Source organism: Musca domestica, unplaced genomic scaffold, assembly GCF_030504385.1.
Source record: "Musca domestica strain aabys unplaced genomic scaffold, Musca_domestica.polishedcontigs.V.1.1 35, whole genome shotgun sequence".
NCBI classification, from domain to species: Eukaryota; Metazoa; Arthropoda; class Insecta; order Diptera; family Muscidae; genus Musca; species Musca domestica.
In genome coordinates, this window is record NW_026712315.1 from 4,807,187 (window position 1) to 4,833,386 (window position 26,200).

At 33.8% G+C, this 26,200-nt stretch overlaps 4 protein-coding genes across 7 annotated transcripts in view; 2 read left to right on the forward strand and 2 right to left on the reverse strand.

The window, feature by feature from the left end:
* Window positions 1-1,377: 1,377 nt before the first annotated feature.
* Window positions 1,378-19,088, reverse strand: LOC101895364 (D-glucuronyl C5-epimerase B). 4 transcript variants are annotated; one of them, XM_005180208.4, is made up of 6 exons: window positions 18,418-19,088; window positions 11,861-11,935; window positions 7,408-7,890; window positions 7,187-7,339; window positions 4,967-5,766; window positions 1,378-3,334 (listed from the first exon to the last, which is right to left on the reverse strand). In XM_005180208.4, the coding sequence occupies exons 1-6, from the start codon at window positions 18,664-18,666 to the stop codon at window positions 2,968-2,970; spliced, it is 2,127 nt and encodes a 708-aa protein (XP_005180265.1). In that variant the 5' UTR covers window positions 18,667-19,088; the 3' UTR covers window positions 1,378-2,967. The 4 variants fall into 4 exon arrangements, with proteins under 4 accessions (XP_005180265.1, XP_058981660.1, XP_019891192.1 ...); XM_059125677.1 differs by having other exon boundaries at window positions 18,521-18,656; XM_020035633.2 differs by lacking the exon at window positions 18,418-19,088 and adding an exon at window positions 12,186-12,363.
* Window positions 19,089-20,922: 1,834 nt separating this feature from the next.
* LOC101895540 (post-GPI attachment to proteins factor 3) lies at window positions 20,923-23,464 on the forward strand. Its single transcript, XM_005180209.4, has 6 exons — window positions 20,923-21,220; window positions 21,284-21,447; window positions 22,032-22,184; window positions 22,313-22,437; window positions 22,494-22,630; window positions 22,689-23,464. Exons 1-6 carry the CDS (start codon window positions 21,076-21,078, stop codon window positions 22,967-22,969), a joined length of 1,005 nt encoding a protein of 334 aa, XP_005180266.1. The 5' UTR covers window positions 20,923-21,075; the 3' UTR covers window positions 22,970-23,464.
* Window positions 23,465-23,977: 513 nt separating this feature from the next.
* LOC101895715 (peptidyl-prolyl cis-trans isomerase H) lies at window positions 23,978-24,954 on the reverse strand. Its single transcript, XM_005180210.4, has 3 exons — window positions 24,716-24,954; window positions 24,464-24,640; window positions 23,978-24,394 (listed from the first exon to the last, which is right to left on the reverse strand). Exons 1-3 carry the CDS (start codon window positions 24,797-24,799, stop codon window positions 24,104-24,106), a joined length of 552 nt encoding a protein of 183 aa, XP_005180267.1. The 5' UTR covers window positions 24,800-24,954; the 3' UTR covers window positions 23,978-24,103.
* Window positions 24,955-25,203: 249 nt separating this feature from the next.
* The window catches only part of LOC101898424 (ribonuclease P protein subunit p25-like protein), an 80,738-nt gene continuing 79,741 nt past the window's right edge, over window positions 25,204-26,200 (forward strand). The window contains exon 1 of the mRNA XM_020035620.2: window positions 25,204-25,408. The gene's annotated coding sequence lies outside the window, so the exon portion shown is untranslated. The remainder of the gene's footprint in view (window positions 25,409-26,200) is intronic.

A 26,200-nucleotide genomic window follows, 5' to 3' on the forward strand; every position in this document is an offset into this window, starting at 1 on the left:
ACAAAACGGCTAATCCTTTACACGTACAAATAGGAGATTTAGTACTAGTAGAGAATAATGGCGGCCATAAATTGGAACAATTATTCAAAGGCCCCTATTCTGTCGAAAATATAGATTCTAATGGGAATTGCACGCTGTCATCGTCGGACAGAAAAAGTATTGAAGTACATAAAAACCGTTTAAAATTGTTCAATGCATTAAGCAATAACTTGAATTAAGAACAAAAATATTGAAAATATTGTTTTTTTTTAACTGCCTTTTAAATATAACTCTGCCTCTAAAATATACGTATATATAAATTTAGCATATACATACAATAAATTATAAAACTTACATAAAACATAGATAACTGGCCAGTACCTATGAAAATATAATAATATAATACATAGTAATAATATAAAAACATACATATATATAGTAATACATAGTAATAATATAAAAACATACATATATATAGTAATACATAGTAATAATATAAAAACATACATATATATAGTAATACATAGTAATAATATATAAACATACATATATAGCAATAATCTAAATCTACTTTAGATCATTTAACTTTTCAATTCGACTTAGTAAACTAATATATAAGAATACATCTATTAATTAATAAAAAAATATGTATATATGTAAAATAATGAAAAAAAAAAAAACATATTAAATCACTTATATTAAAATTTAAGATCCCACAACAAAATTTTATAAAATTATATTTGAGTTTTACAAATCATAAATTATATTTTATAGATATCGTTTAAGTTCAAAAAAAAATTTTTTGCTATTTTTCGTTATTCTCATGTAATAATTTTTATTTACTACAACATATATTATAGAACAAAAATTGTAACCGTATTAAATAAGTAAAGTTAAATATATATGTAAGCATTAGTCTTTATACAAAAAAAAAAAAAAACAAATATGAGTAACTTGTAAACATTAAACGTAATTTTAAAATAAACCAGAACTAAATTTAAATAATGCCAGCACTGACTGTTAATTGTAAATTTATGTGAATAAAATTCATGAATTATAAAATTATACGAATTAAACTCAACTAAGAATAATCAACTTAAACCGTTGATTATTCTTTGTTAAAAAGGGAGGTGTAGTGTGTTTGATTCATCCATGTTGCCATACCTTCCGTATGACAACGTATCATACTGGTTTACATATTTGTCCAAGTTGGCATACCTTCTGTATCCAACTAATAGTATGCTTTTACTCAAGTTACAATACATTCAGAAACATATCTGTTAATCGGTAAAATTTCTGGGTTAAATAATGGAAACTACTTTCTACAGTACTGAACTGCCAAATTGGGTTTTCTCCGATGAGAAAACATTATTTGTCGCAGCAGTTTGTAAAAAAAAAAAAAAAAAAAAAAAAAAAAATGATCGTGTTTACTTGCCAAAGAGGTCAGCTGAAAATGTGCACGTATGGTTGGCCACCACAACTCAAGCGCTGGCCATGGTGATGTTGTGGGCCGTCATAACAGCCGATGGTCGCTCTCCGCTCGCATCGACCGTGGCATCAGAATAAATGCCGAATATTGTCGGGAAAATATTCTGGAGGGTGTATTAAAGCCTTGGGCATGCAAACATTTTGGCCGCAGACCTTGGAGATTCCAACAGGACTCAGCATCATCGCACTTAGCACCCACCACCCAAGAATGGTTACAAAATGAGGTTCCAATCCGTTGGACTATTATGAATGGAGCATTTTGAAAAGTGAGGTTGGCACTAAAAAATACCAAAGTGTCGATCACTTCAAGCAAGCGCTTCGCCGTGAATGGGTCAAAATACCGCAGAACAACATTCGGGCAGAGTGTGACGTTTGAAGGGCATAATTCGTGCCAAAGGTGACCAATTCGAAAAAATCTAAACCTTGTCTAAAATTTGATGCTATTTCCGACATTTTTTGCTTTCATTTAATAAAATTTAAAAAAAATGTAAAAATTATAGTGTTTGACTTTGTTGCAGTTTTTTTTTATCTCACCCTGCAAATGACAAGAGTTACATCTCTGTCTCAGGGAGGAAATAAAAACCCCAAACTAAATCTGAGAAAATCATCATTTTTTTAATGGCATGGTCCTGGAAAACACATGTCTGTTTTCGTTCTTTTATCACATTGAATGTCAGAGCTACAATTTGATATAAAAATTACTGTCAAAATATCCTTTGGCTGGAAAGTGGTGTAATATGTAAATACAAAGTGTAAATTATAACAAATTTAAATCCATGTTAAATTAATATCTTGGCTATTGCTTTAAGTTATTCTTAAGGTTTACGAACAAGTTAGTTTCTTAAGTTATTTGTTTTTTTTTTTTTTGTTTATTAAAAAAAGAACATTTCTTTACGTAATTGCATATTAAAGAGGTACACTTTTAGTTCTATATATGTATGTAAAAAAACTTAGTATCAAAATAATATAAAAAAACTGATATTTATATATTCTAAGTATTTATAAGCACCGAAATAAACAGCAAAACTTTTTCTTTACGAACAATAGTATACACACAGTAGAAAAAAAGAATACATACATACAATAAAATATAATACAAAACTTATTAAATAAAATAAAAAAGAAAATCATCTAATACTACATCATTCGAATACTGTTTTGAACAGTATGGTTATGTTTAAAACGAAAAAATAAAAAAAGTGGACAAGAATATAGATTTCATCATAAATTCTAAAAAAACATTTTTTGCTTTAGGAAAGTCTGTTTTTTTTTCGTTTTGTGTTATTTTTCTCCTTCGTCATATCTCAGCGTTTATCAAAGTACAAAAATAAATAACAAAATACTTAAGTTAAGATGTGCGATATCACTTTTGTTTTTTTTTTTTCATTTCTTCTTTTGCTTTTTGTTTTCCAAGAGCATAGGAAAAGACAATAGAGTACCAAAAGAAATGGTACCGAGGAATTTGTGTAAAGCAAAATTCAAATGGAAACTAAAAAAGTACTAATTATGTTTTGCCCGTTTACCAAACATGTAACCCTTCCAACGTTCGGCCGTTTGTGCAATAATGGGATCGCTGTCAATGGTGGCCAACAAGAGCAGCTGATTAACATGTGTTGCATGATAGTCCCATCGTGCTAGATTTGGGGCAACGCCTAAGCTTAAATGTCGCAAATCGTAACTGGTACCCGAACCGGTGTCATATAGCAGCAACATTTTCTTTAGCGACAACATACCCTGATCGAAGAGTTTGCCAGCCTCTTTGGCAATAAAGGAGGGCGCCGTGGTGTTTAGGTCATATAGACCCAACAGGGAATATATGAAACCGTTTAATACAAATGAAGCTGGCGTTGTTGGATATTCTTCATACCTGCAGAAGACAAAAAATATTTTTATAAAAACAAATAATAATACTGAAATAAGATAGGGACAAGCTTTTGTAGCCTTCTTTATTAAGGAGAACAAATGGTTTACAAATTTAAATAATTCGGTATCCCAGCATGAACCCATGTTGTTATCTTTTGTTCTCGAAAATTTTTCTGTAAGACCTAAATGTGGAATAAAAACTGGAATTTCTATTCTTTGTATATAAAAAATATTGTTTTTTTTTTTCATTTCAGAACAGCAAAATAAAGAGAAAAAAATAGTGAAGAATGTCTAAAAGTCGGGCGGGATGGACTTTATGATACCCTACACCACTTTGCATATTTACTAGAGCAGAACAACATTGACTGGCCGTTTGAAGGCCATAATTCGTGCCAAAGGTGACCAATTCGAACAAATCTAAACTTATTTTAAAATTTGATGCTATTTCCGAAATTTTTTGCTTTAATTCAATAAAATTAAAAAAATGTAAAAATTATGGCGTATGACTTTGTAGCAGTTTTTTTTATTTCAACCTATAACACGGTTGGTGCACAATAGAAGGTTAATCGAATGAACAATATATAAGGGAGCTATATATCTAAATCTGAACCGATCTCCATAAATTTTGGGAGAGTTTTTTTCTTAGCTGTATTTGCCCAAATATCTTTGTTACAGAGCTATAGCTATATCTGAACCGATTTGGATCAAACACTTATTTCCAGGCTTAATTTAGTCGTATATGCAAAATTCCATGCTATGCGGGCCGATATTACACGTTTGATGCATAATACAAGGCTAACCGGACGAAGATATATATGGGAGCTATATCAAAATTTTGACCGATTATCTTGTGAAGAAATGCGCAAACATACCCTGACCACCTTGTGGTGTAGGGTATAAAAACTGAAAATACTCATTCACATTGGGAATTGTCAGGTCTAGGAAGTCCGGTTCTTTAATAAAAAAGAACGGGTTATATGACTATTACCGGCATACGTTTCTGACAGATCGGATTAGCTTTTATTTCTGCACACAAAAAACTGGAGATAAAGCCCTTAGTGGCACGAAACAATTATCAATCGCATAGTGAGCCCATAAATTTTTATAGTTCGGCAAAAAATATTCTGACAAATTAATCCGTTGACAAAAAAAAAATATATATTTTTTTTAAATTTGCGATTATAGGTCCAGTGGCCCTTGACACAAAGTGATATAAGCACTCAAAATCATGGTCTGCTAGGAAAAAGCCTTTTAAACACAACCTGAGTGATAGGCTTACGGGTCCCTTAAGAATTACGAAATAAAGTCTAATGGCTCCTAAAAAATTCTTGAAAAAATCTAATGGGAAATATTTTTAACTAATTCACAGCCAGATATGTAAAATTTCCTAAAAAAAACTAAATCCGTGACCGTGACAGTCTTAAAAAGTGCAAGAATGTAGTTCTAATGGTCCTTTAAAAAAAATCTAAAAATCCAAGTTTGTTGGTCGTAAAAAATCAGAGTTTGAATAAAATGTTTTTAAAAATTGCACGTATGTTGATCCTCGAACAAAGTCTTAAAAACCGACGATTCAATGTCTAATAGTCCTTCAAAAATATCCCTAAACCAATCCACGTTTGTCTTAATTCAAACTTACCAATTGTATTTATCCATAAACTGCGCCAGCACCCCACCATCTTTCGAGAGTACACGATACGGTTTCAGACCCAATGTGGCAGCCCTTAAATAACGTTTATCACCCGAATGCCAGTAGGCACGAGCCAACACCGATATTGCATGGCCCTGACCCATGGCCGATAGCCAGCCGGGTTTTAGTTCAGCAAAACCATTTAAACTACGTCGCACTGGATTTGGCCAGCCACCAGTTCGCAAGTCTTGATGTGAAATAAACCATTCGGCTGCATCGTAAAAATGTGCCAAATGATTACTCGTGGACAGTGAGACATTATCGAAGAAACCAATGCCCATAAATGCAATGGAGACAACACGTAGATCGGAACGTTTAACCTTATTCGCTAAGGAGGATTTTTTCGGTGACTCCAGAGCCAGACCCTTTTGTACATCTATGTGCAGGTCGCGCGTCAAGTGTCGCCATTTATTGAGAGTTTGTGTTCCACCCAAACCATAATAGATGTTATCATCTTGTACACTTAGCAGCAAATCGGCAGGTATATAATGAACACGATAAGTACGTTTGGTTTCATGATTTTCAATGGTAACCAATAGGCTGCTGCTGTTCGTTATTAGGAGTAAATCAACGCTCAAGACCAAGTCCATGGCTTGATTGATATTATTAAGGGTAATGGCACTGTCAAAATCAGCGCCAGTTTCGTATTGGATGACAGTTGAGTTGAATTTCGGATGCCAAATGCGTGAGAGATTACTGCCTTTTGGTATTTGCCAAGTGTTGCGTACATCATCGGCATTTTCCAGTATCTGTAAGGATAAGGACATGGGTTAGCGAATTCCATTTCGAAATACATTTTTATTTGCACAGTATAATTTTTATTAAAACAAATGAAAAGGCCTTAAGAAGTACTAAGTTTTGATAGTAAAATGATGGACCTATTTTTGAATGACAAATACGAAAGAAAATCATCATCCCAAGTGGATTTTTCAAATTTTGAATTTAACGCAAAAAAATTAAAAAATATTAAAATAGAAAATGATCTATATTGGTCCACGACATCGTATAGCTCCCATATAGCGGTACCCTCCGATATTCGATATTTTGATATGATTTTAACTATATTTTCCAATAGAATTGTCTGAAAATCCACACAAAGAGTTCTTCCTGAGCACTTTACCACTTGGAAGAGAATTGTTTATATAGGTCTACCATATCGTATATCCTCCATATAATGGTACTTCCCTATATTCAGTATTTGGATGATTTTATTTAACTTTTTCAATGGAATTGTCTAACAATCTATAATAGAAATTCTTTCCAAGCACTTTACCCCCTGGAAGAGAAATATCTAAATAGGTCCACTATACTATATAGGCCACATACAACGGTACCCCCGCGATATTCGGTATTTTGATGATTTTAGCGACATTATTCTCCGAAGTTGTTTCAAATTTCGTATTTAGAATTCGTAATGTTTACTACAGCCTATGACCAAAAAAAAAAAAAATGCGTATACAGGTCCTCGTCTTCGTATAGCCCCCATATAAGGGTACATCCCAATATTCGGTATTTTGATTATTTTAGCGGCATTGTTCACCGGAGTTGTTTCAAATTTTGTATTTTAAGTTTTTTATGGATACTACAGCCTATGACAGAAAATTGCCTAAGCAGGTCCAGGTCTTCGCATAACCCAGATATAACGGTACATTATTTTCGGATTTTCCTTTCTGTATGTCCATATTCGACGGACCCATCTGGCAACGCCATAACTTTTGACAGAAAATTGCATATGAAGGTCCAGGTCTTCGTATAGCCCCATATATCAGCAGTCCCCTATATTCGGTATTTTGACGATTTTAGGTACTATGTTCACCAAAACTGTTTAAGATGTTGTATTTTAAGTTCGAAATAGGTACTACAGCCTATGACAGAAAATTGTCTATGCAGGTCCAGGTCTTCGTATAGCACTGAATAACGGTACATTATTTTCGGATTTTCTTTTCAAGTTTCATACATTGTTCACCGGATTTTTTTCATGTTTCGTATTTGAATATTGTAATGGCTTATGACAAAAGTTGCCTATGTAGGTCCACGTCTTCGTATAGATATATTCGGTATTTTTAAGTTTTTTTTTGAAAATTTCCAAATTTGTTCCAAATGTTGGAGGGTGTTCGCATCGTCATACAGAAACAGTTTCAAAAACCTTTTTCTTGTAGAGTAACTTACATTTATCCTCGGTGCCGGTTCTGTTAAATTCTTACTATAATGTGACAAAGCAAATTGCGCTATTTGTGTGGGATAAAAGTAGCCCCGTTTCTCCCATTGTGTACTGATTGGTACACCCTCGGCAGCACTTATACATTTGACACGATCTCGAGCCTAGACACAAAAGGAAAAAAATAAATAAGACATTTTCATATTGAAAACAATTTGAATTTTCTACTCACCTCCACATTATAATTCTCGAAATACATAAATAGACCGCGAGCATCATATTTGGCCTTGGGTAAATTAATTTTTGCCGTACTATGCATCCACAGGAATTGTGGTTCGGCAACTCCGCCCCCACCACCAGCAAGTACATCATTATTCATTGCCTCCAAGGTCTGCGGCGATGAGGGATTACTCATCGAACCGGATATATCGAAATATGTGCGCAAAAATGAAAAAGGCACATAGATTTCGTGGGCCTCTTCATCACGTTTACAATTTATGGTATACTCTTGATTTATTAGGCACTTGATGTCCTGTAATGGTACTGAATTGTCACTAGACCCGCCCCCACCACCGCCATCACCTTCTATGTTATTGGTATTGAGTAGATCCAAACCACCGCCAACGGCATACAGCTTGGGATCCCAATGTCTAACTAAGTCACGGGGAAATATAAATTCGGCACAGCGCATATAAACGGCACATGTTATAACAACCTGAAAGGAGAACAATATGGAGAAATATATACGATTAAAATTAAATAAAGTTATATACATTTAAAAAAAAAAAGGTTAAGGTCTGTTGGTCCTTGAAAAAAATATATTTTTAAAAATTCACGTTTGTCCTATTAGTCCATGAAAAATATTATATCCTTAGGAAATAATCAAAAATATCCGATAGATCGGTCCATAAAAAATATTATCTACTGTCTTGAACAAATATTCTTAAAAAGTTCATGTTGCTTGTTCTGTTAGCGGTGAGGATCTTTAATGCCTTTTGGTCCCGGTTTCAAAAACTTTCCTAACTTTTCAGGAAAAACTATGTACTGGGGTTTAGACCAGGGCTAGCCAAAACACTTCCCATGTGAAATTTGACACCACTCTCACACAATCATAGTTTTGTGTATAAAACTCGCCACCGATTAGTAAACTCACCATCAGAACTGTTCACTTGTTTAACAAAAACATTGGAAACAGCTTTTTGGAGCAGCTTTTCAGTTTTCAATGAAGTGAAGCTTGATTTCATGATTTTTAAATTTTGCGTAGAGATGGAGAGTTTCTCTCTCTAGACAATACACACACATACACAATCAAAGCTTTTGTGTTGGTAGTGAAGAGTTACTCGAGAGAATAGGATAGGGACATTATAGCTGAGAGTTAAACTGAGAGTAAACCAAGCAGGGTTCAGTCACTTTTGATTCAATTTCCTAGGGACGGAATTAGTAGATGAATTCGGGATTATTCTGAAATTTTTGGCGCCCAACTTTGGGGAAAATTCTTCTTTACAAACTTTTTGTAGGATTTCTTTCGATTTTGGGAGAGCAAATGTCAGAACTTGGCTTTTATTTTATTTAATTAGGAAATTAGGATTTTTTCGGCGCTCAAGCTGCAAAAAAATTCTCATTAAATTACAAACTATATTGGATATTTGTGGCGCCTAAAAGGAATAAATTTCATTCCACCACTCTCGAAGTTACTTGGGAGAGAAGATACGTCTTATGCTTCTAATCAAATTTCTTTTATTTTCCGGAGATTCAACATTGGGACTTGGATTTCATTTGAATTTCAAATTAAATGCGATTTTTGGCGCCCAAACTGGGAAAATATCCACGCATGGTTTTTGTGATTTTACCTTCAATTTTAAGGAATCCAAAATAAGGGGTTCACTCTGACTGTTGAGGTAATTTTCATTTTCTTGGATTTTTTTTTGGTTCTGAATTACAAGATGAAATTACTTTTTTTTGTCGCCTAAACGGAAAAATATCCTTTCGTGATTTCTGGGGTATTGTCTTTAATCTCAGATAATCTAATATTAGGGCTTAAATATGAGTCTATATTGTTTCGGCGCCCAAACTGGACAAATTTCCAGGGATGGCTTTTGGCACTTTTCCACCGTGATTTCAGAAGATTCAGAGATTGCGGAAATAACATTTGGGAAAACCTCTTTTCAAGAATCTGGTAAAATTTCTTTCGATTTCCGAAAAGTCAACGTTGGGACTAAGGGTGGAAATACATAAAGCGCATATTTGATTGGCTTAAGTCATCGGCTGGCTTCTTCGTAGATGAACAAAGGAGTTTAAGGTTGACTTAGTTCGATTTTAGCCCTAGGCTCCTTTGTTAATTTCCGAAGAAACCAGCCAATGACTTAAGTTAGCCAGATAAGCGCTTTATGTATTCCCACCTTTGGACTTAATTAGGAATGAAAATAAGTCTTTATCGCCCAAACTGGGAACAACTCTAGTGAAATTTTCTTTAAGTTTCGCAAAGGGTAAGATTATAGATTGATTTTATTAGAATGAGAAATTAGATTTTTGGCGCCCAAACAGGAAAAAAATACTAAAATCACGCCCCAAATCCGTGATATTTTATTTAACTTTTTTTCAAGCAATTGTGGCGCCCAACGTTTAACTTCAGTTAATTTTTAATATTGGGACCTGGAATATAATTGGTTTGCTATATCATAGAAGTTCCTAATAACACGTCTGGGTGAGGAAAGTGTTTGATACATTCACAAAGTCATGGTTTGGATTAATTTGGTTTTTTTCAACCAAGGTGGCGCCCAAAAAACCAAAGCACTTGTGGCGCCCAACATTTAATTTTAATTGAATCGAAATATTGGAAACCTGTATATCTTTTTGGATTTCTGTATCATACAGGTATTTTCTTATAAATCTGTGAGGGGAACTTCGATCCATTGATAATTTCTTTGTAGTTTATACCCTCCACCATACATAGTATGGAGGTATATTAAGTTCGTCATTTCGTTTGTAACTCATCAAAATGATAATTTTAGACCTAGCAAAATATATATTTTCTTGATCAACGTAAAAATTCCTAGTCCTTTCCGTCCGGACATATGGACGTCCGTCTGTTGTAATCACGCTAGGGTCAAAACGAATTAAGATAGGAAGCTACTCTTTTGTGTGTAGGCAGGTCGACTTCGAAGATGGACTATATCGGTGCACGATATCGTTTGGGTCCCATATAACGATACCTCACGATATTCGGTATTTTGATGATTGTAGCAATATTTTCAATAGAATTATCTGAAAATTCACACAAAGACTTTCTTCGGAGTTACTTGAAGAGCATATTTATATAGGTCCACGATATCGTATATTCCCCATATAACGGTATATTCCAATATTGGGTATTTTGAGATTGTAGCTAAATTCTTCAATGGAATTGTCTGAAAGTCATGACAAGGAGTTCTTTCGGAAATCTGGAAGAGCATATTTATAAAGCCCGCATACAATGGCACCCCCCCCCCCCCCATATTCGGTATTTTGATGATTGTAGCCAAACTTTTCAATGGAATTGTCCGAAAATCCATACAAGGTATTCTTCTGAGTACTTTACCCCCTTAAAGATAACTGTCTATATAGGTCAAAGATATCGTATAGCTCCCATACAACGGTACCACCCAATATTCGGTAGTTTGATGATTTTAGCGACATTTTTGACCGAAATCGTTTCAAATTTCGTATTTAAAGTTTTAAGCTTGTAATGAGTACTACAATCTATGCCAGGAAATTGTAGATCTTATGATTTCTATATCATGCAGGCCATTCCTTTAAACGTTATGTCGGAATAGGTACGACCCATTCACAATGTCATGGTTTAGATTTTTGTTTAACCACAGTGACTTGTGGCGCCCAACGTTTAATTGTGTTTGTCATAATGTCATGGTGCGCATGACTTTGTTTTATTTTCTTTTTCGAAATGGCGCCCTATCATTGATATTTAATTTCACTTTTTAAAAGCACCACGGGTGCTCGACGTTCAACTGCAATTAATCTGAAATACTGGAAACTAAAATATCTTTGGATTTCTATGCCACAGATGTCCTTCTTTACACCGTTGGATGGAGGAAGTTCGGTCCATTCAAAATGTCATGGTGTGGATTACTTTGTTTTTTTTTTACCAAAATTGCGCCCAATCAGTGATATTCAGTTGTATTTTTTTTTTTTAATTTGTGGCGCCCAACGTCTGCTTTGCTGCTACGTTACAATACATAATGTTGGAAACGAAACCTTGACTATATGGATTTCATTTCCCCAATGCTAGAGTATGGACTCTGCCAAACTTTAATTTTTTATGAAATTGGAAACTGAAATATCTTTGAATTTCTATGCCATAGAGCTTCTTCTCTACACCGATGGATGGAGGAAGCTCGGTCCATTCACAATGTCATGGCGTTAATTACTTTGTTTTTTTTTTTTTTTAAATGGCGCCCAATTGGTAATATTCTATTTTAGTTCATTTTAAAGCACTTGTGGCGCCCAACGTCTGCCTTTCTGCTACGTTACAATACATAATATTTGAAACGAAACCTTGACTATATGAGGTTTCATTTCCCCAATGCTGGAGTATGGACTCCGCTGCATGTCTCAATTCATTATTTTAGCCGTTGTGAAATGTAATTAAAATGGTATTTAAATAAAAATAAAATGCATTCCAAACTTACCACAGCTACTGTCAGTAATAACAAAACTGCCTTCAAATTTAACCGCATTATGATGAGTACGAATATCGGTTCACGCTGTAAAAAAAGAAGAAAAATAATGAATATAGGAAAAATATTAAAAAAAAAAAAAAAAAATGAAAAAATTCTACTGTCAATGGCATGCCTGATGCATGTCGGTAAGACGTTATCAATTTTCTACGATTTTGTTTAATTTTGTTTATTTATTTGTATTGAAACAAAATAACATAAACAATAAAAAATATGACGCTCAACCACTTTTCCTCCGTTTAAGGTAGAGATAAAAGCACACCTTATCAATTCTTACATCAATTGAAATGCCGGTCGGTCGATCGTTCGCTCCGTTTGCTTCTGAAACCAAAACTTGTTTTGGTTTTTCCAATAAAAAAAATATGTATGCTTGTGCTTGGCTTTGTTGGAAATGCAACTCACAGACCCCTTTGTAACACCTTCTTCAGCCATACATAGATTGAAGACTGACGACAAAGAATTCTATGGAATATGCAAAATAGCTATTCACGTGTGTGTGTGTGTGTGTGTGTGTGTGTGTGTGTGTGTGTGTGCGTGAGTAAAAGTGTTTGTGCACGGGGATTGAAATCGAATCGTTTCACAATTAAAACATCATTAGCTGAGGAATGCATTGAAACTCGACGATCTCTATGATCTTTTGAGGTTCTTCTTTACAAAACATGGTATTTGGAGCAGTATGGTGTGCGTGTGATGGTGGAAGTGGTGTGTCATGCATGACTAAGCATTGATGCAGGTAGCCAGAATAGTTCGTTGAAAAAAGGGTCATTTGAAAATTAGGAAGTAAGAGGATTAGAAAATAATTAAGGGGAACGAACCATAAGGTGGATGAAGATGAACTTCTTGCGAACAAACACGCATTATCTCCATTTCGGTTGTAATGTAGTTTTGAGATGAACAATTTAAAGTTAATTTGCATTAAAACCACCATGGACAGGTGCCGAAGGTGCACAGAGGTTGTAATTGAAGAGGCGTTACAATGCGTGTGTTTTATAACCCACAACAGTGTGTGGTACAGGGATTATTATGTCTCCGTGCGTATCTTTGTAACGTGTAAAAGGAACTATGATGGCCACATAAATTCTTTTGTTAATCTGCAAGAAACCACATGCTGAGCCGATTTATGCATGGCCGTCCACCTTAAGGATGGAGGGCATGTTAAATTTGCCATTCTGTCGTATTCATTGTGAACCTCATCAAGTCTTTTTTAAAAAGTTTGTTATGAGAAAATGGGCTACATCGACCCACATTTACGCAAAGTCCCTCTTGATTTTCAGACTTTTGAAACAATTTTGGTCCAAATTTCCAACCAATCAGCAGTAATGTATGTCCAAAATAAAGTAGGTTTTCGGTATCTCAGTGGGTAGTTTAGGTAGTAAAGATGTAGCCCCCTTTCGAAGTTAGTTGGGGAGAACATTCCGCTCATGTGTCTAATCAAATTTGCTTTAATTTCCGGAGATCCAACTTTGAGACTTGGATTTCATTTGAATTGCAAATAAAATACGAAATTTGGCGCCCAAGCTGAGAAAATATTTAACTTCTTCCAAAAAGATTCGTTGAAGATTTAGCCCCCTTTCGAAGTTACTTGGGGAGAACATTCCTCTAATGTTTCTAATCAAATTTGCTTTAATTTCCGAAAATCCAACATTGGGACTTGGATTTCATTGGCGCCCAAGAAGGGAAAATATCCACGCATGGAATTTGGTGATTTTCAAGAATCCAAAATAAGGGTTTCTCTCTGATTGTTGAAGTAACTTTCACTTTTTTGGATTTGAATTACAAAAATTAAATTTTTTTTGACGTCTAAACGGAAAAAATATCCTCTCATGATTTTTAGCGTATTGTATTTAATTTCAGATGATCTAAAATTAGGATTTAAATTACAGACTCTATTGTTTTGGCGCTCAAACTGGACACATTTCCATGGATGGCATTTGGGACTTTTCCACCCTGATTTCAGAAGTATCAGAGATAGCGGAAATAACGTTTTCGACAATCTGTTCTGTAGCCTCTATTCAAATTTTTGTCAATTTCAACGTTGCTATATATAGGCCCTTTGGGTCCCCAATGTATAGAAGATGGCCTTCAGGTCTTCTATATTTAAGATATGGCCCTAAAGTCTTCTTTGGACATCTATGAACAATTGATGACCTTAGTGTTTTCTAGAGACAATAGATAACCCTAAGTTCTTCTATGGACAATAGATGGCCTGAAGGTCTTCCAGCGACAATACATAACCCTAAAGTCTTTTATGGACAAAATATAACCTTAAGGTCTTCTATGGACAATGGATGACCATAAGGTCTTTTATGGACAATATATGATCTTTAGGTCTTTCATGGACATTCGATGACCCTAAGGTCTTCTTAAGACAAAATATGACCCTGAGGTTTTCTATGGAAGGTTTTCTATAGACAAAAGTTGACCATAAGGTGTTCTGTGACCAAGAGATGACTTAAAACTTATCTAGGGGCAATAGATGACCTTAAGGTCTTCAATGGACAAAGGATAATCCTAAGTTCATCTATGGACAGTAGACGACCTCAAGGTCTTCTAGGGACAATAGATATTCATAACGTCTTTTGTGGATTGTGGTGGATTGTGGTTTAAGGTCTTCTATTGACAATTTTTGGTTTGAAGTCTTCTATGGAGAATAGATGACCTTATTGTCTACTATGAAGGATAGACGACCTTAAGGTCTTCTGATGGTCTTAAACTCTTCTATGGGCAATAGATGACCCTATGGGCTCTCGATAACATCAAGCTATTCTATAGGAAACAGATGACTTTAAGGGGTTCTATGGACATCAGATGAACTTAAGGTCTTCTATGAACAATAGATGATCGTTAGGTATTCTATGAGAGACGGGCTTAAGGTCTGTTAAGGTCTAGGGATAAACAGCATCAGGGAATGCTGATCCCTTTGTATTTAGGAAAGATAATCAAGTGCATGGAATGTACAAAAGGTACCACATTTTATGGATGGTGTTTCGAAAATTTTGTGATTTCGGGTCTAAATGAGAAGTTAAAATTTGAAATTTTTTTAAAAAAAAGTGATCGAAAAGTGCTAAAAGAATAAATGTGACAATTCGAACTAAAAGCACAAATGTTGGTACTATTTGAGTTATATAGGCAATAGCTGTTTTGTTGGTCGTCAATGTTCCTTGACCAAAATCAATGATTATTGGGTTGATGGTCTTTCACAAAATATCTTTAAACGTTCTGATGGTCTATATGAGAATATTCCTAAACAATGTTCATATTAAATTCATGATTATTGCCCTGAAATTCATGACTGTTTTGTTTAAATATTTTTTGACAATTTTTGTCTTAAATAATGATACTTGAAAGATATTCTTATATATCCACCATTATGGCCCTGGTCGTTCTTGAAAAGTATGTTTATGTTTATCGTTTTGATGATCCTCCAAAAATATTTAAAAAATGATTTTCAAATCTCTTAAAATTTTTTTTCTTTCATTTGAAAAAAAAAAAAAAAAATAAGCCTAACTAACAAACCACTTTAAATGTTAAATAAACAAATTGATTTGTCAGTAATTGGAACAACATGAAAATAAGCAATTAAACATTCCATGAAAGATCTCCAAGAAAATCGCACTATCATCAACGTCTCTCATAACACTTGCCATGCCATTTCTATTTTTTTGGGCAATTTGGATATTCTTTCAAAACGATATTTCACATTGTCAGCAAAACAAATAAGGGGAAGAAATATAAAAATAGATATTGTGTACTAGTCGAATATGATCGTCGGAACTAATTGAATGTTCTTGATGATGTCATTATCGATATGCGCCACTAAACATGGCATGGGAATACTAATTTCGTCTTTTGAATATTAAATGAAACACAAAAGAAAACGAACCCAACGCGATAGTTTTAATGCATTTTAATTAGTTGTATTCTTTGGTTTTATAATTTTATGTAAATATGTCAATATGTCATAGAAAAAAAAAAAACAAAAGAAAAATAAAAGACACAAGGCGTAGTTGTGTAATGTCACCACCGATGGTGGAAACAAATTTCGAATTGGAAAAAAATGATTCAGTTATAAAATTCTTAACAAGAAATGATACTTCAATTCGAAATCGAAATGAGTCTCGTGTAGAAAAACATAATTTGTTCATCATAATATTTATCGCTAAAGGTGCAATCAGAGATATACAGAAGGGATACCTACGAAATGGATATTTTACTAAATGTTATGTAAAGTATTTTGAAATTTTTGCGTTTTGATATCTAGAGTAGAGATATGGAGGTGAATTTGCAAAGTGGCCGAATACTACCAAATAGAATAATTGAGATAGGCTTATGACATATTCGTACAATAAGTGGACACAATTTGGTACCATTTGAGTTGTATGAGCGATTGCTGTTTTGTTGGTCTTCGATGTTCCTTGAAAAATTCTTTGATTAAAATATTCTTTTCATTCCAAAACTACTTTTATAAAATAATTCTTGAAAAACTTGGGATTTTAAAAAATTAAAATTTGTTGCTTAATTGGTCTTCTTTAAAATATCGTCATGAAAGAACTCATGATGGCTTCGAAAATATATTAAAACAAGTAAAAAAACATTAAGTTCGGTCGGGCCAAACTTTTAATACCGTCCACCATAGTGTAAAGGAAACATTAGAAGAAATGTGGCAAAAACCATTAAAATGCCGAATATCGGAAGGTATCGTTATATGGGGGCCATACCAAATAGTGGACCTACACATGCAATGTTTCGCCATCGGAGCTAGAGCCCATTATGAAAATTACTTAAAAAAATGTGCCAAAAATCGCCAAATTACCGAATATCGGGAGGTACCGTTATATGGGGGCTATACCAAAACGTGGACCTATAATTACAATGACTCGCCACACGAACTGGGACCCATTATGATCTACAACTACCAATTTTCAGAGAAATTCGTGAAAAAATATGTCAAAAATCATCAAAATACCGAATATTGGAGGTACCGTTATATGGGGACTATACCAAAACGTGGACCTATACATAAAATGTTTCGCTACCGGAGCTGGAACCCATTATGACCAACAATTACCGATTTTCAGACAAATCCGTGAAAAAATGTGGTAAAAAAACTAAAATACTAAATATCGGGAGGTACCTTTATATGGGGGCTATACCACAACGTGGACCTATACATGCAATGTTTTGCCACACGCTCAGGGACCCGCTATGACCTACAAATACCAATTTTAAGACAAATCCGTGAAAAAATGTGGCATAAATCATCAAAATACCGAATATCGGGAGGTACCGTTATATGGGGACTATACCAGAACGTGGACCGATATATCTCATTTTCAATACCAACCATCCTAGACACAATGCAAATAGCTCTGCTAAATTTTGGAGCTCTACGTCAAATAATGTGGGCTGTATCGTGATTTCAACAGACAGACGGACAGACAGACAGACAGACAGACGGACAGACAGACAGACGGACATCGTTAAATCGACTTAGAATTTTATGCTGATTATGAATATATATACTTTATGGGGTCTATGACAAAGTTAATATACCCTCCTTTCCAAGGTGGAGGGTATAAAAATTCAGGACGGTCTTTGAAAAGTATGTCTCTAAAAATCCACTATTATTGCTCTGATGGTTCTTGAAAAACTTTCCCAACAATCCAAACATCTTAAAACCTGTAAACATTAGTTCTTAAATAATCCATGATGGCCTTTGAAAGTACATATTCTTCAAAAATGTTTTTAAAACATCCATTATTATTGCTGTGATGGTTCTTGAGAAAATATTCTAAAAAATTCTCGATGAATAAAAAAGTGCTTAAAAAATCCACGATGGTCCTAGAAAAAGGAACATTATTAACAATTCCATTCTTTCAAAAAATATTTTTACAAACTCCACGATTATTGCTCCAAGTTACTCTTTTCTCCCATATCCAATTAACCAGTTGTTTTTTTGTTTGTCTCTCTCAATATTTCTTAAACCTTAATTAATTAAATAGAATCATCCGCAATCGTCCTCAAAAATATTTTCTTCAAGAAATCCCGATCACCTTCGTTGTTCTTTTAAAAATTCCTCAAGAAATTCCTCGATAATTGCACTGAGGATACTTCGAAAAATTGTTCTCACGAAAATCCCCCTTAATTATTCTCTCACCTGCAATTACACAATTTTGTTTGTGATGTTATTCCTCTCTCTCTCTCTAAAATTAACAAAAAATGTTTCAACAATTAGCTCATAAATTATTTTTTCAACTTATTACACGACCCTCGTCAAACAAATGTAGGTTCATCACTTTGAATTTTAGAACGTAAACAAAACGCACACACACACACGTCCGAGCACCACTTGGCTCGGCATGATGGGGGAAGGCCTAAAAACCAGGTAACAAACATTACCCACGACAACAACAATAACTGTCATTTAACATGAATGAAAAGAGATTTACGAGATTATTATAAAAAAAGAAATGAACAGACAAGAAGGAATGCCAACAACAGCAACTCACCTTAAAATATGATCGTCGTCTGCGTTGTTGTTGTTGTTTCTGTAGTGGATGATAATAATTATGCTTATGCAGAGCAGTAGTGGCCGAGTTAATGACAACCAACCTATTTGTTTTTGTATCTTGCGTCGGCGTTGACGTTAATGAAGTTTTTTCTGCTGCTGCGGCTCTCGATGTTGTGGTTTTTGTTGATATTGTGGCATTGAAAGAAGAAATATTGTCTGGGACAGTTATGGTATTGCATTTTTGCATTATGTACTTTCAAACGAAATTATTTTATTTCTTTGGATACATTTATATCTTTAAGATACATCCATTCATTTTTATTTCTTTATACAACTGCCAGCTGGGACAACTCTAGCACACATTCACACACATATAAACCAAACCGAAAAGTTTTTTATTTTTGTTATTTTTTATATACACACATTTTTCCTCGTTTGTTTGTGTAGTTATTTGATTTTTGCACACATTTTTCTACTTAAAACTAAATTATTTCCCTTTCTTGTTGTATAATTGTAAAAAAGTAATACTATAAATTTTTATTTTTCAAGAATTAAGTATTTTAAGTGCTTGCAGATGTTTTCTATTTTTTTTTATTTAGTTCACATTTTTTCACGCTTCGATCCAAAAAGGAAACAAGTATGTAGTTATTGCGTGTGAATAGATGAAAATCGACTAACAGATGTTTTTTATATTTTCTTCATTCTCCCGTTTCGAAAATCAATCGTTTAGTTTGGTTCCCTTTTAAAATGTTTTCCGTTGTTAATTCCTTGTGAAAACATGTGTTATGGGTGAACCTTAAATAGCCGCTTGTGGCAAAATGGCAAATTATTGTAATAATAGCTTTGTTCCATGGTAGAAGAATGCAGATAGGTGCAAAACCAATTTTGGAATTGAAAACTTTGAATGAAAAATTATTGAAATATATAAAAATTGTGGATAAATAAAAATCATAACAAACTCCGATTGCCGTCGTATAAGAAAACATATAAAATTCACTCATTTTTTTTCAAAAAAAACTTTTAACAATTTTGACATATCAATGTTCCAGTTGGTTTCTTCGTAGAGTTGGTTTCATCGTAAAGGAACAAATTAGTTTCAGGTCGACTTAGTTCGATTTTGGCCCTACGCTTCTTTTTTTCTTCTCCGAAGAAACCAGTCGATGACTTAAACCAGTCAAAAAAACCTTTTATGTATTCTCACTTTAAGTCGAATTTTAGGTACATCTGTCAAACATTGAACTTTCGGCCGAGGCTTCAACTAGTTCTCTGGTCAACCGGTTAGTAGAGGAGAATAAGTGGCTAGACCATCTAGAGTGTTGCATTGGGTAGCGGTGAAGGCGCTCTCGACCCCTGTGAAAAAGGATACAAAGACCTCAGTCACTTTTAACGACGTAACGGTGACTAATCCGAAGAGGTGCCCTGAGTATTTTAACCGATGCCATCCTCGGAGTCCAAACCCCATCCATTGCAGCTGAAGAACGTCAGCTGCCTAGACAAATCAGGGTAGTTTTGGCGCAACTACGTACGTGTATCGTCTCAATTCGTATTAGGCACGAATTGCCTGGCGTGTGATACATACCCGCATAATACGCTGTGTACTTCCCATGGTAGAAGAATATAGGTAGACGCGTCGACACAGCTGCTGGGACAATGAACTGTCAATCCAATTTTGGAATTGAAAATGTTGAATGAAAAATTATTTAAATTTATAAAAATTGTTGAAAAACGTGGATTATAATAGCCTCCGACTGACGCAGTATAAGAAAACATATAAAAATCTACTTATAATTGAAAAAAAAAAATGATCCCAAGCGTCAATGATCCCAAGCGTTGATGCATCTACCTGTATTCTTCTACAATGGTGCTACCTTATACTATTCCCATCCTTTCAACTTTATTGTAAAACAACAAACGACATACATATACTTGAATGTTAATAGAGTTATACAGCTAAAAAAATTTCGCCGTACTTTTTTGCAAATAATTTTCTCATGGACTGACTGACTGAATTATAAAATTTATATAAAACCATTGTAAATACACAAATCAGAGATGGGAACCTATTTCCTATGCAGTGCAATTTGACAAGATAATTTACAGAAAAATGCACAGTTGGGCATTATAATCCAATCGCCCAATCCAATCGCCTGTACTGTTTTGTTGAATGGTGTGTAAGCCACCTTACATTATTTTCACAGTGGTTCAAATTTAATGTAGCTAGTTCCACGCTCTTTAAGTGAATGTGTTCAACACAACATATGTTGTCAGCTGTTTTGTCTTGATTCCCATCTTTATTCAGATTTTCTTTCTGTGCTGTCTTTCTTTTCAGTGTTGCCACATCTGATAGTAGCTAGTTCCGCGCTCTCTTAGTGAATGTGTTCAAAAACATATGTTCTCAGCCGTTTTGTTATGATTCTATCCTTCATTCATGTTGTTCGCATTTCTCTTATGATTCCACATCTTTTTCAGGGTTTCTTTCTGTGCTGTCTTTCTTTTCAGTGTTGCCATGTTGTAGTGAAATTAATAGCACATAATGGTGGTTGTTGTTGTTGTTTTTTCACACCGCCTCAATTAAGTTGTTTTTTGATGAATTAGAAAGATAATGGGCATTTATAGATTATTATTAGAAAAACAAAAGTGAAATTAATAGTGCATAATGTTAACATTTAGATATTGTTTATTTATTGTCTGTTTTATAATATTTAGTTCATGTTTTACATTAGTTTTAAGTTCGAACGGGGATAGGACTTCATTCTTCAACAATTGCATCCGCAACTGTGAGAGACAAAATTGTTCTGCTGGTTGGTTGGTCATTAATTGTTAACAATTACATTTTTATAATATTGAAATTTTATTATTTTCAGATGGTTTGGAGATCCAAGAACAGGCAGTGAAGTACTACCAACAAAGTTTCTTTGACAAACTTCTGCAATGGACCTGTGCCGATGAGTGCCAGTATGGTTGTATGTGGCGTACGGTAGAAGCATTCCAGGATAGGAATTGGCCGGTGCCACAGTTTTATGGAAAAGTAAGAGACATTCTTTTTCGATTCATATGGAATTGAATACTAAATGAGATAGAGGCAAGCAAGGAATAGAAAAAAGCATGATTATTCCGATATGATTTCCTTGAAACAACATATCTTGTAGCTTGTAAATACCTTGTAGCGATGGCAGAGCTTTTAAGGATTTTTTTTAGATAGGATATTTTCTATCGGTACTCTGGAAATAGAGTACTGTTTAATGGTCTACAATGGACATACAGGATTTCTAGAATGGTACTATCATTTTAGAGGTCTATTAGAGATAGATGACTATTGATAGCAGAATACATTTTTCTCCGAATTGAAAGCTTTTTTGTCTTCTAGAGGTGGAAGCCATATTAATGATAACCCTTTCAGAGGTCTTCTAGAGATAGACGTAAAGAAAACCTTTAAAATTCCTTTAAATACCAAAAGCACTCTAAGAGATTGAAAATCTTGAGGTATTTAAGAGGTCTTCTCTTTATAGATCATTGTCATGTCTTGAGAAACTGGAAGAAAAATTAAACGTATTCTTTATTTAAACTATCCTTTTTTATTTATTAATTATGAATATTTCATCTAATTTCCAGTGGCCATTTGTTCGTATATTTGGTCTCCAAGAACCAGCTTCGGTGCTGTTTTCATTCTTCAATTTGGTGGCACATTTTCGTTGGCTTCGGAAATTTCGCCGACAAGTAAGGCCAGATAGTCCGTGCTATAAAATCTGGCATCTGTTTTCAGCGGTAATTATACGTGATTTTTGTTCAAATTTTTTTAAGGACTAACCTTCTAAGAAATCTATTATAAGGAAATGGACAGTTTGCAGTATTTGATAATGAAGATTTATTTTAATCACACTGCCTTTTTCTAGGTTGCCATAAATGCCTGGATATGGTCCATCGTTTTTCATGCACGCGACAATCCGCTAACTGAATTGCTGGACTATTCTTTTGCCTATTCCATGGTCCTTATGACACTTTACTGTATGGTTATGAGGTAACATTTTGTAAAATATTTAAATATTGGACTTTTTTAACATTTCCCCATTTCAGAATGTTATACAAACATTCATGGCCAATAAAGACTTTTATATCGCTGGCATTTTTATCATTTTACATTAATTATTTTGCCTACATAACAATGGGACGATTTAGTTATTCGCTGAATATGACAACAAATATTATTACGGGTAAGTGTTTTCAACCATAACATAATACAAATCCCTTCTGTAATCCCCTTTTTTCTAGGTATCCTTAGTGCACTGGGTTGGTTCCTTTGGTCATTTCGTGTACGCAAACAGCGACCATATTATCGCAAAATTTTAGCCTTCTATTTGCTGCTAGGCATGAGTATGAGTCTGGAGCTTTTAGATTTCCCTCCGATATTTTGGATATTAGATGCTCATGCCTTGTGGCATTTATCTACGGTGTTCATTATGAATCCCTTGTATAGTTTTGCCATTGATGATTGCAGACTTTTGCGTACGGAAAAGTACTATGAATTAGTTGGTTTTGATAAAGACATTTGAGAACCAAAGAAACAAAACAAAAAGATAATGTGAAACTAATAGGAACAAAAATATTACAGTCGAGATATATATAGATTAAATAACTAGTCAAATAATAAAGTTTTATTACAACTCTTTTTTTTTCCTCATCATCCTAAAAAAATATGTAAATATTTTTATGTACCTGATTTGAAAAGTGTTCGCTTTGAAAATGTTACATTCTAGACAACTTTTGAGATATAGCTTAGTGTTGTATGGAGATTTTCATTAAAGTACGCCCCATACTGATTCATGCATTCTGAACGCAAAGTTTCTGCAAATTAAATATTTGATTTAAAACGCAAAAACAAGTTACTGCCTGAATGAGTAATCTCAAGATATAAGTAGTAACTATAGTTTTATTGCCAAGTTTTAGTTTAATTCGCCATCGACATTTTTTATATACCTATATACATTTTTATATGTAAAACAAAGAAAACAACTAATTAAAGATTTTTGTTTATTCTTTTTATTAAATATTTTGTTTGAATTTATTTTTATTTATTTAGAAAATATGAAAACCTTACTTTACTTTTCATTTGAAGAAATCTTTTTGACAAAGGATTTTCTTTTGCTTCTCCCTTAACACATTTATCAAGGTTTCAAAGACTGCGAGGTTTTGGTAATATTTGGAAGATTGTTGGATTAACAACTTCTGAAAGAGTTCATTAAAACCTTTACAACGGTGGAAAATATCTTAAGGGTAATTTTCTGTCCAAAATATATCTTTACCGATGATTGCTTATTTACCGAGACCATCTAAAACATTAGTCAATTCGATGAGAAAATATGAATGGCTTGAAAAAAAGCCCAAATTGTTATTAGGCAAGAAGAATTTCGAACATATCTCTAAATCCATTTGAGTTGAGTTACATTGAAATATTCTGTGTTTTAAAACATAACCAGAACCCAATCAATTCAGTCATAAATTTGGTCCTTAAAGTTTTTTTTTCCCAAAATTAGATACCCCACATTTAAAAGAAATTAGAGTTTTGCTGAACATTTCCTACAAGGAGTTTTGTTTCTTTGATTGTGAAACCGTGAACACAACGCTTTTTTCATAAAAAAAAACTTTACATTTATTTAAGTCAAAAGCAAACCAATCTAATTTACACTTTACATTTGTCCACATTGTGAAATAATAACCGGTAATTTAGGTTTGTTATTCGGTCCCGTTGGCACATTTTCAATTTTACGCATAATCAGCAGACCGTCCAAGACACGTCCGAACACCACATGTTTGCCATCCAAAAAATTACATTTTGCACATGTAATGAAAAATTGACATCCATTTGTGTCTTTGCCGCTATTGGCCATGGATAGAAGACCGGGACTATCATGTTTTAGGGTGAAATTTTCATCGGAGAATGTGTTGCCATAAATGCTCATGACGCCTGTACCATCGCCCTATCAATTACAAGAAAACTAAGTTATGATTGTTTTTTTTTTTTGTCGTCTTATGGAGCGCCAACTTACATGAACAAAATCCCCTCCTTGGATCATAAAATCTTTAATGACACGATGAAAACTGGCTCCCTTATAACCCAAGGGTACACCATCCGGTTGATATTCTCCTGTACAGAATTGTCTAAAATTCTCCGCTGTCTTTGGTACTGTGTCGGCGAATAACTCAAATATCATGCGTCCAATTTCCTAAAAATCAAAAGGAGATTAGTTTCTTTAAGTATGGAATGGTGGGCTTTTAATTCCTATGGGTAAATTACAAACCGTTGTTCCCACAGACACATCGAAGAAAACCACCGGATTATTTGGATTTCTCAATTGTGATTGTATTTGATTCCAGGTAGGCATTGTTATAGAGTAATTATTTTACTAAGATGTGGGAATTATACTTAATTATTTAATTAATAATTTAATAACAGATATAAACGTATAAATGCAGGCCGGTAAGAGATTTTGTTTACATTGCTTCTTCTTCTTTGCTGGTACATCCACAACGGCATGGTATCTTAGATTGCACTCTTTACACGTCCAGTTTTTTTTCTCTGAGATCGTTTTATCTTTTTTTTATTAAATATCAATGAGACGATTTGCAATATATATAAAAAAGCTAGCGGATAAAATAAATATATTATTTCTTTCGATTTAAATTGCAATTGCTTAATTCTCTTTTCTTTTCCTTATGGGGGATTTTTTTACATTGTCCATTCTTGCCTGGCACTCACTACGGAATGATAACTTCATCTTGTCTCGCAAAACCATCATCTGTTGCTTCCTTCACTTTCCGCCTCAATTTAGTCATGCTTCTTTAAGTTACGAGATCAGCTGATTTTCACGTGCAAAACAAACAAAACAAAAACACTCAAAGTTTGTTTACGTTTGAAGAAAGCGCCGCGTCTTTGTGAAGAAAATTGTGTTTTTAACTTAAATATATTAATAAAATAAGGAAAATTCAAAGTGGCAAGTGTTTTAATGATAGTTTATTTTATTTCTAAATACCATCTATTGTAGACAGCATAATGAAGGCTTCTTTTTGACAGAGGCCACCTCTATTCTAAGGGCATCTAAAATCTGAAAGTAAAGGATTTTGGGAGTTTTTAACATTAAATAAGAAATATCCATTGTGTCGGGTAAAATGAACAAAAAATCAAGTTGAATATTGAAACAACACTCCACAACAAAAGTGGAACGAAATCACAGAATCAAAATTAATACATTATGGTTTGTATGCATTTATGGAGTGTATAGTGGCACAGCAAAACAGGTTTTTACAATTATTTTAATTATTTAAATTCGAAAAGTTATTCAGTTCCCAAAATAATAACAGAATAAAGTGAAATTAATTTGTTACTTCCTAAACACCAACTTGGTATTGCCAGAAAAATATCAACTATTCTGTTTGGAAAATGTAATCAATGCCTTAAAACTGCTTTAAATTATAGAATGCAGATCGTACCCCAATCGTCTTATTCGCCAAAAGTAGCAGCCCTCATTTAGCACAATTCTTGGCAAAATGTAAGAATCTTCAGAATCTTCATTACAATAAACGAAAGGAATGAAGTTATGTACCTATTCAGTCAATATTCCAAAAAATGCGCATTCAAACATTGATCACTTGAAAATGTCTTCAGAACCAATCATACGTGGCTGCATGTCTATGATTGAATTATAAAATCAATGTCTACTCATGTTCACATTTTTGATTGAAGTAATTAACAGAACCAGTTACACCTTTATTGAATTGTTTTCATA

Bases quoted from the DNA above. Each gene is read 5' to 3' on its own strand.
- LOC101895715 (XM_005180210.4), bottom strand. From the start codon at position 24,799: ATGCCTACCTGGAATCAAATACAATCACAATTGAGAAATCCAAATAAT. The intron at 24,641-24,715 runs GTTTGTAATTTA...TTTGATTTTTAG, and splicing joins ATGTGTCTGTGGGAACAACG to GAAATTGGACGCATGATATT. The intron at 24,395-24,463 runs GTAAGTTGGCGC...TGTAATTGATAG, and splicing joins AAGGAGGGGATTTTGTTCAT to GGCGATGGTACAGGCGTCAT.
- LOC101895364 (XM_005180208.4), bottom strand. From the start codon at position 18,666: ATGCAAAAATGCAATACCATAACTGTCCCAGACAATATTTCTTCTTTC. The intron at 7,340-7,407 runs GTGAGTAGAAAA...TTTTGTGTCTAG, and splicing joins TCGAGAATTATAATGTGGAG to GCTCGAGATCGTGTCAAATG. The intron at 5,767-7,186 runs GTAAGTTACTCT...TTATCCTTACAG, and splicing joins AACCGGCACCGAGGATAAAT to ATACTGGAAAATGCCGATGA.
- LOC101895540 (XM_005180209.4), top strand. From the start codon at position 21,076: ATGTTAACATTTAGATATTGTTTATTTATTGTCTGTTTTATAATATTT. The intron at 22,185-22,312 runs GTAATTATACGT...GCCTTTTTCTAG, and splicing joins TCTGGCATCTGTTTTCAGCG to GTTGCCATAAATGCCTGGAT. The intron at 22,631-22,688 runs GTAAGTGTTTTC...CCTTTTTTCTAG, and splicing joins GACAACAAATATTATTACGG to GTATCCTTAGTGCACTGGGT.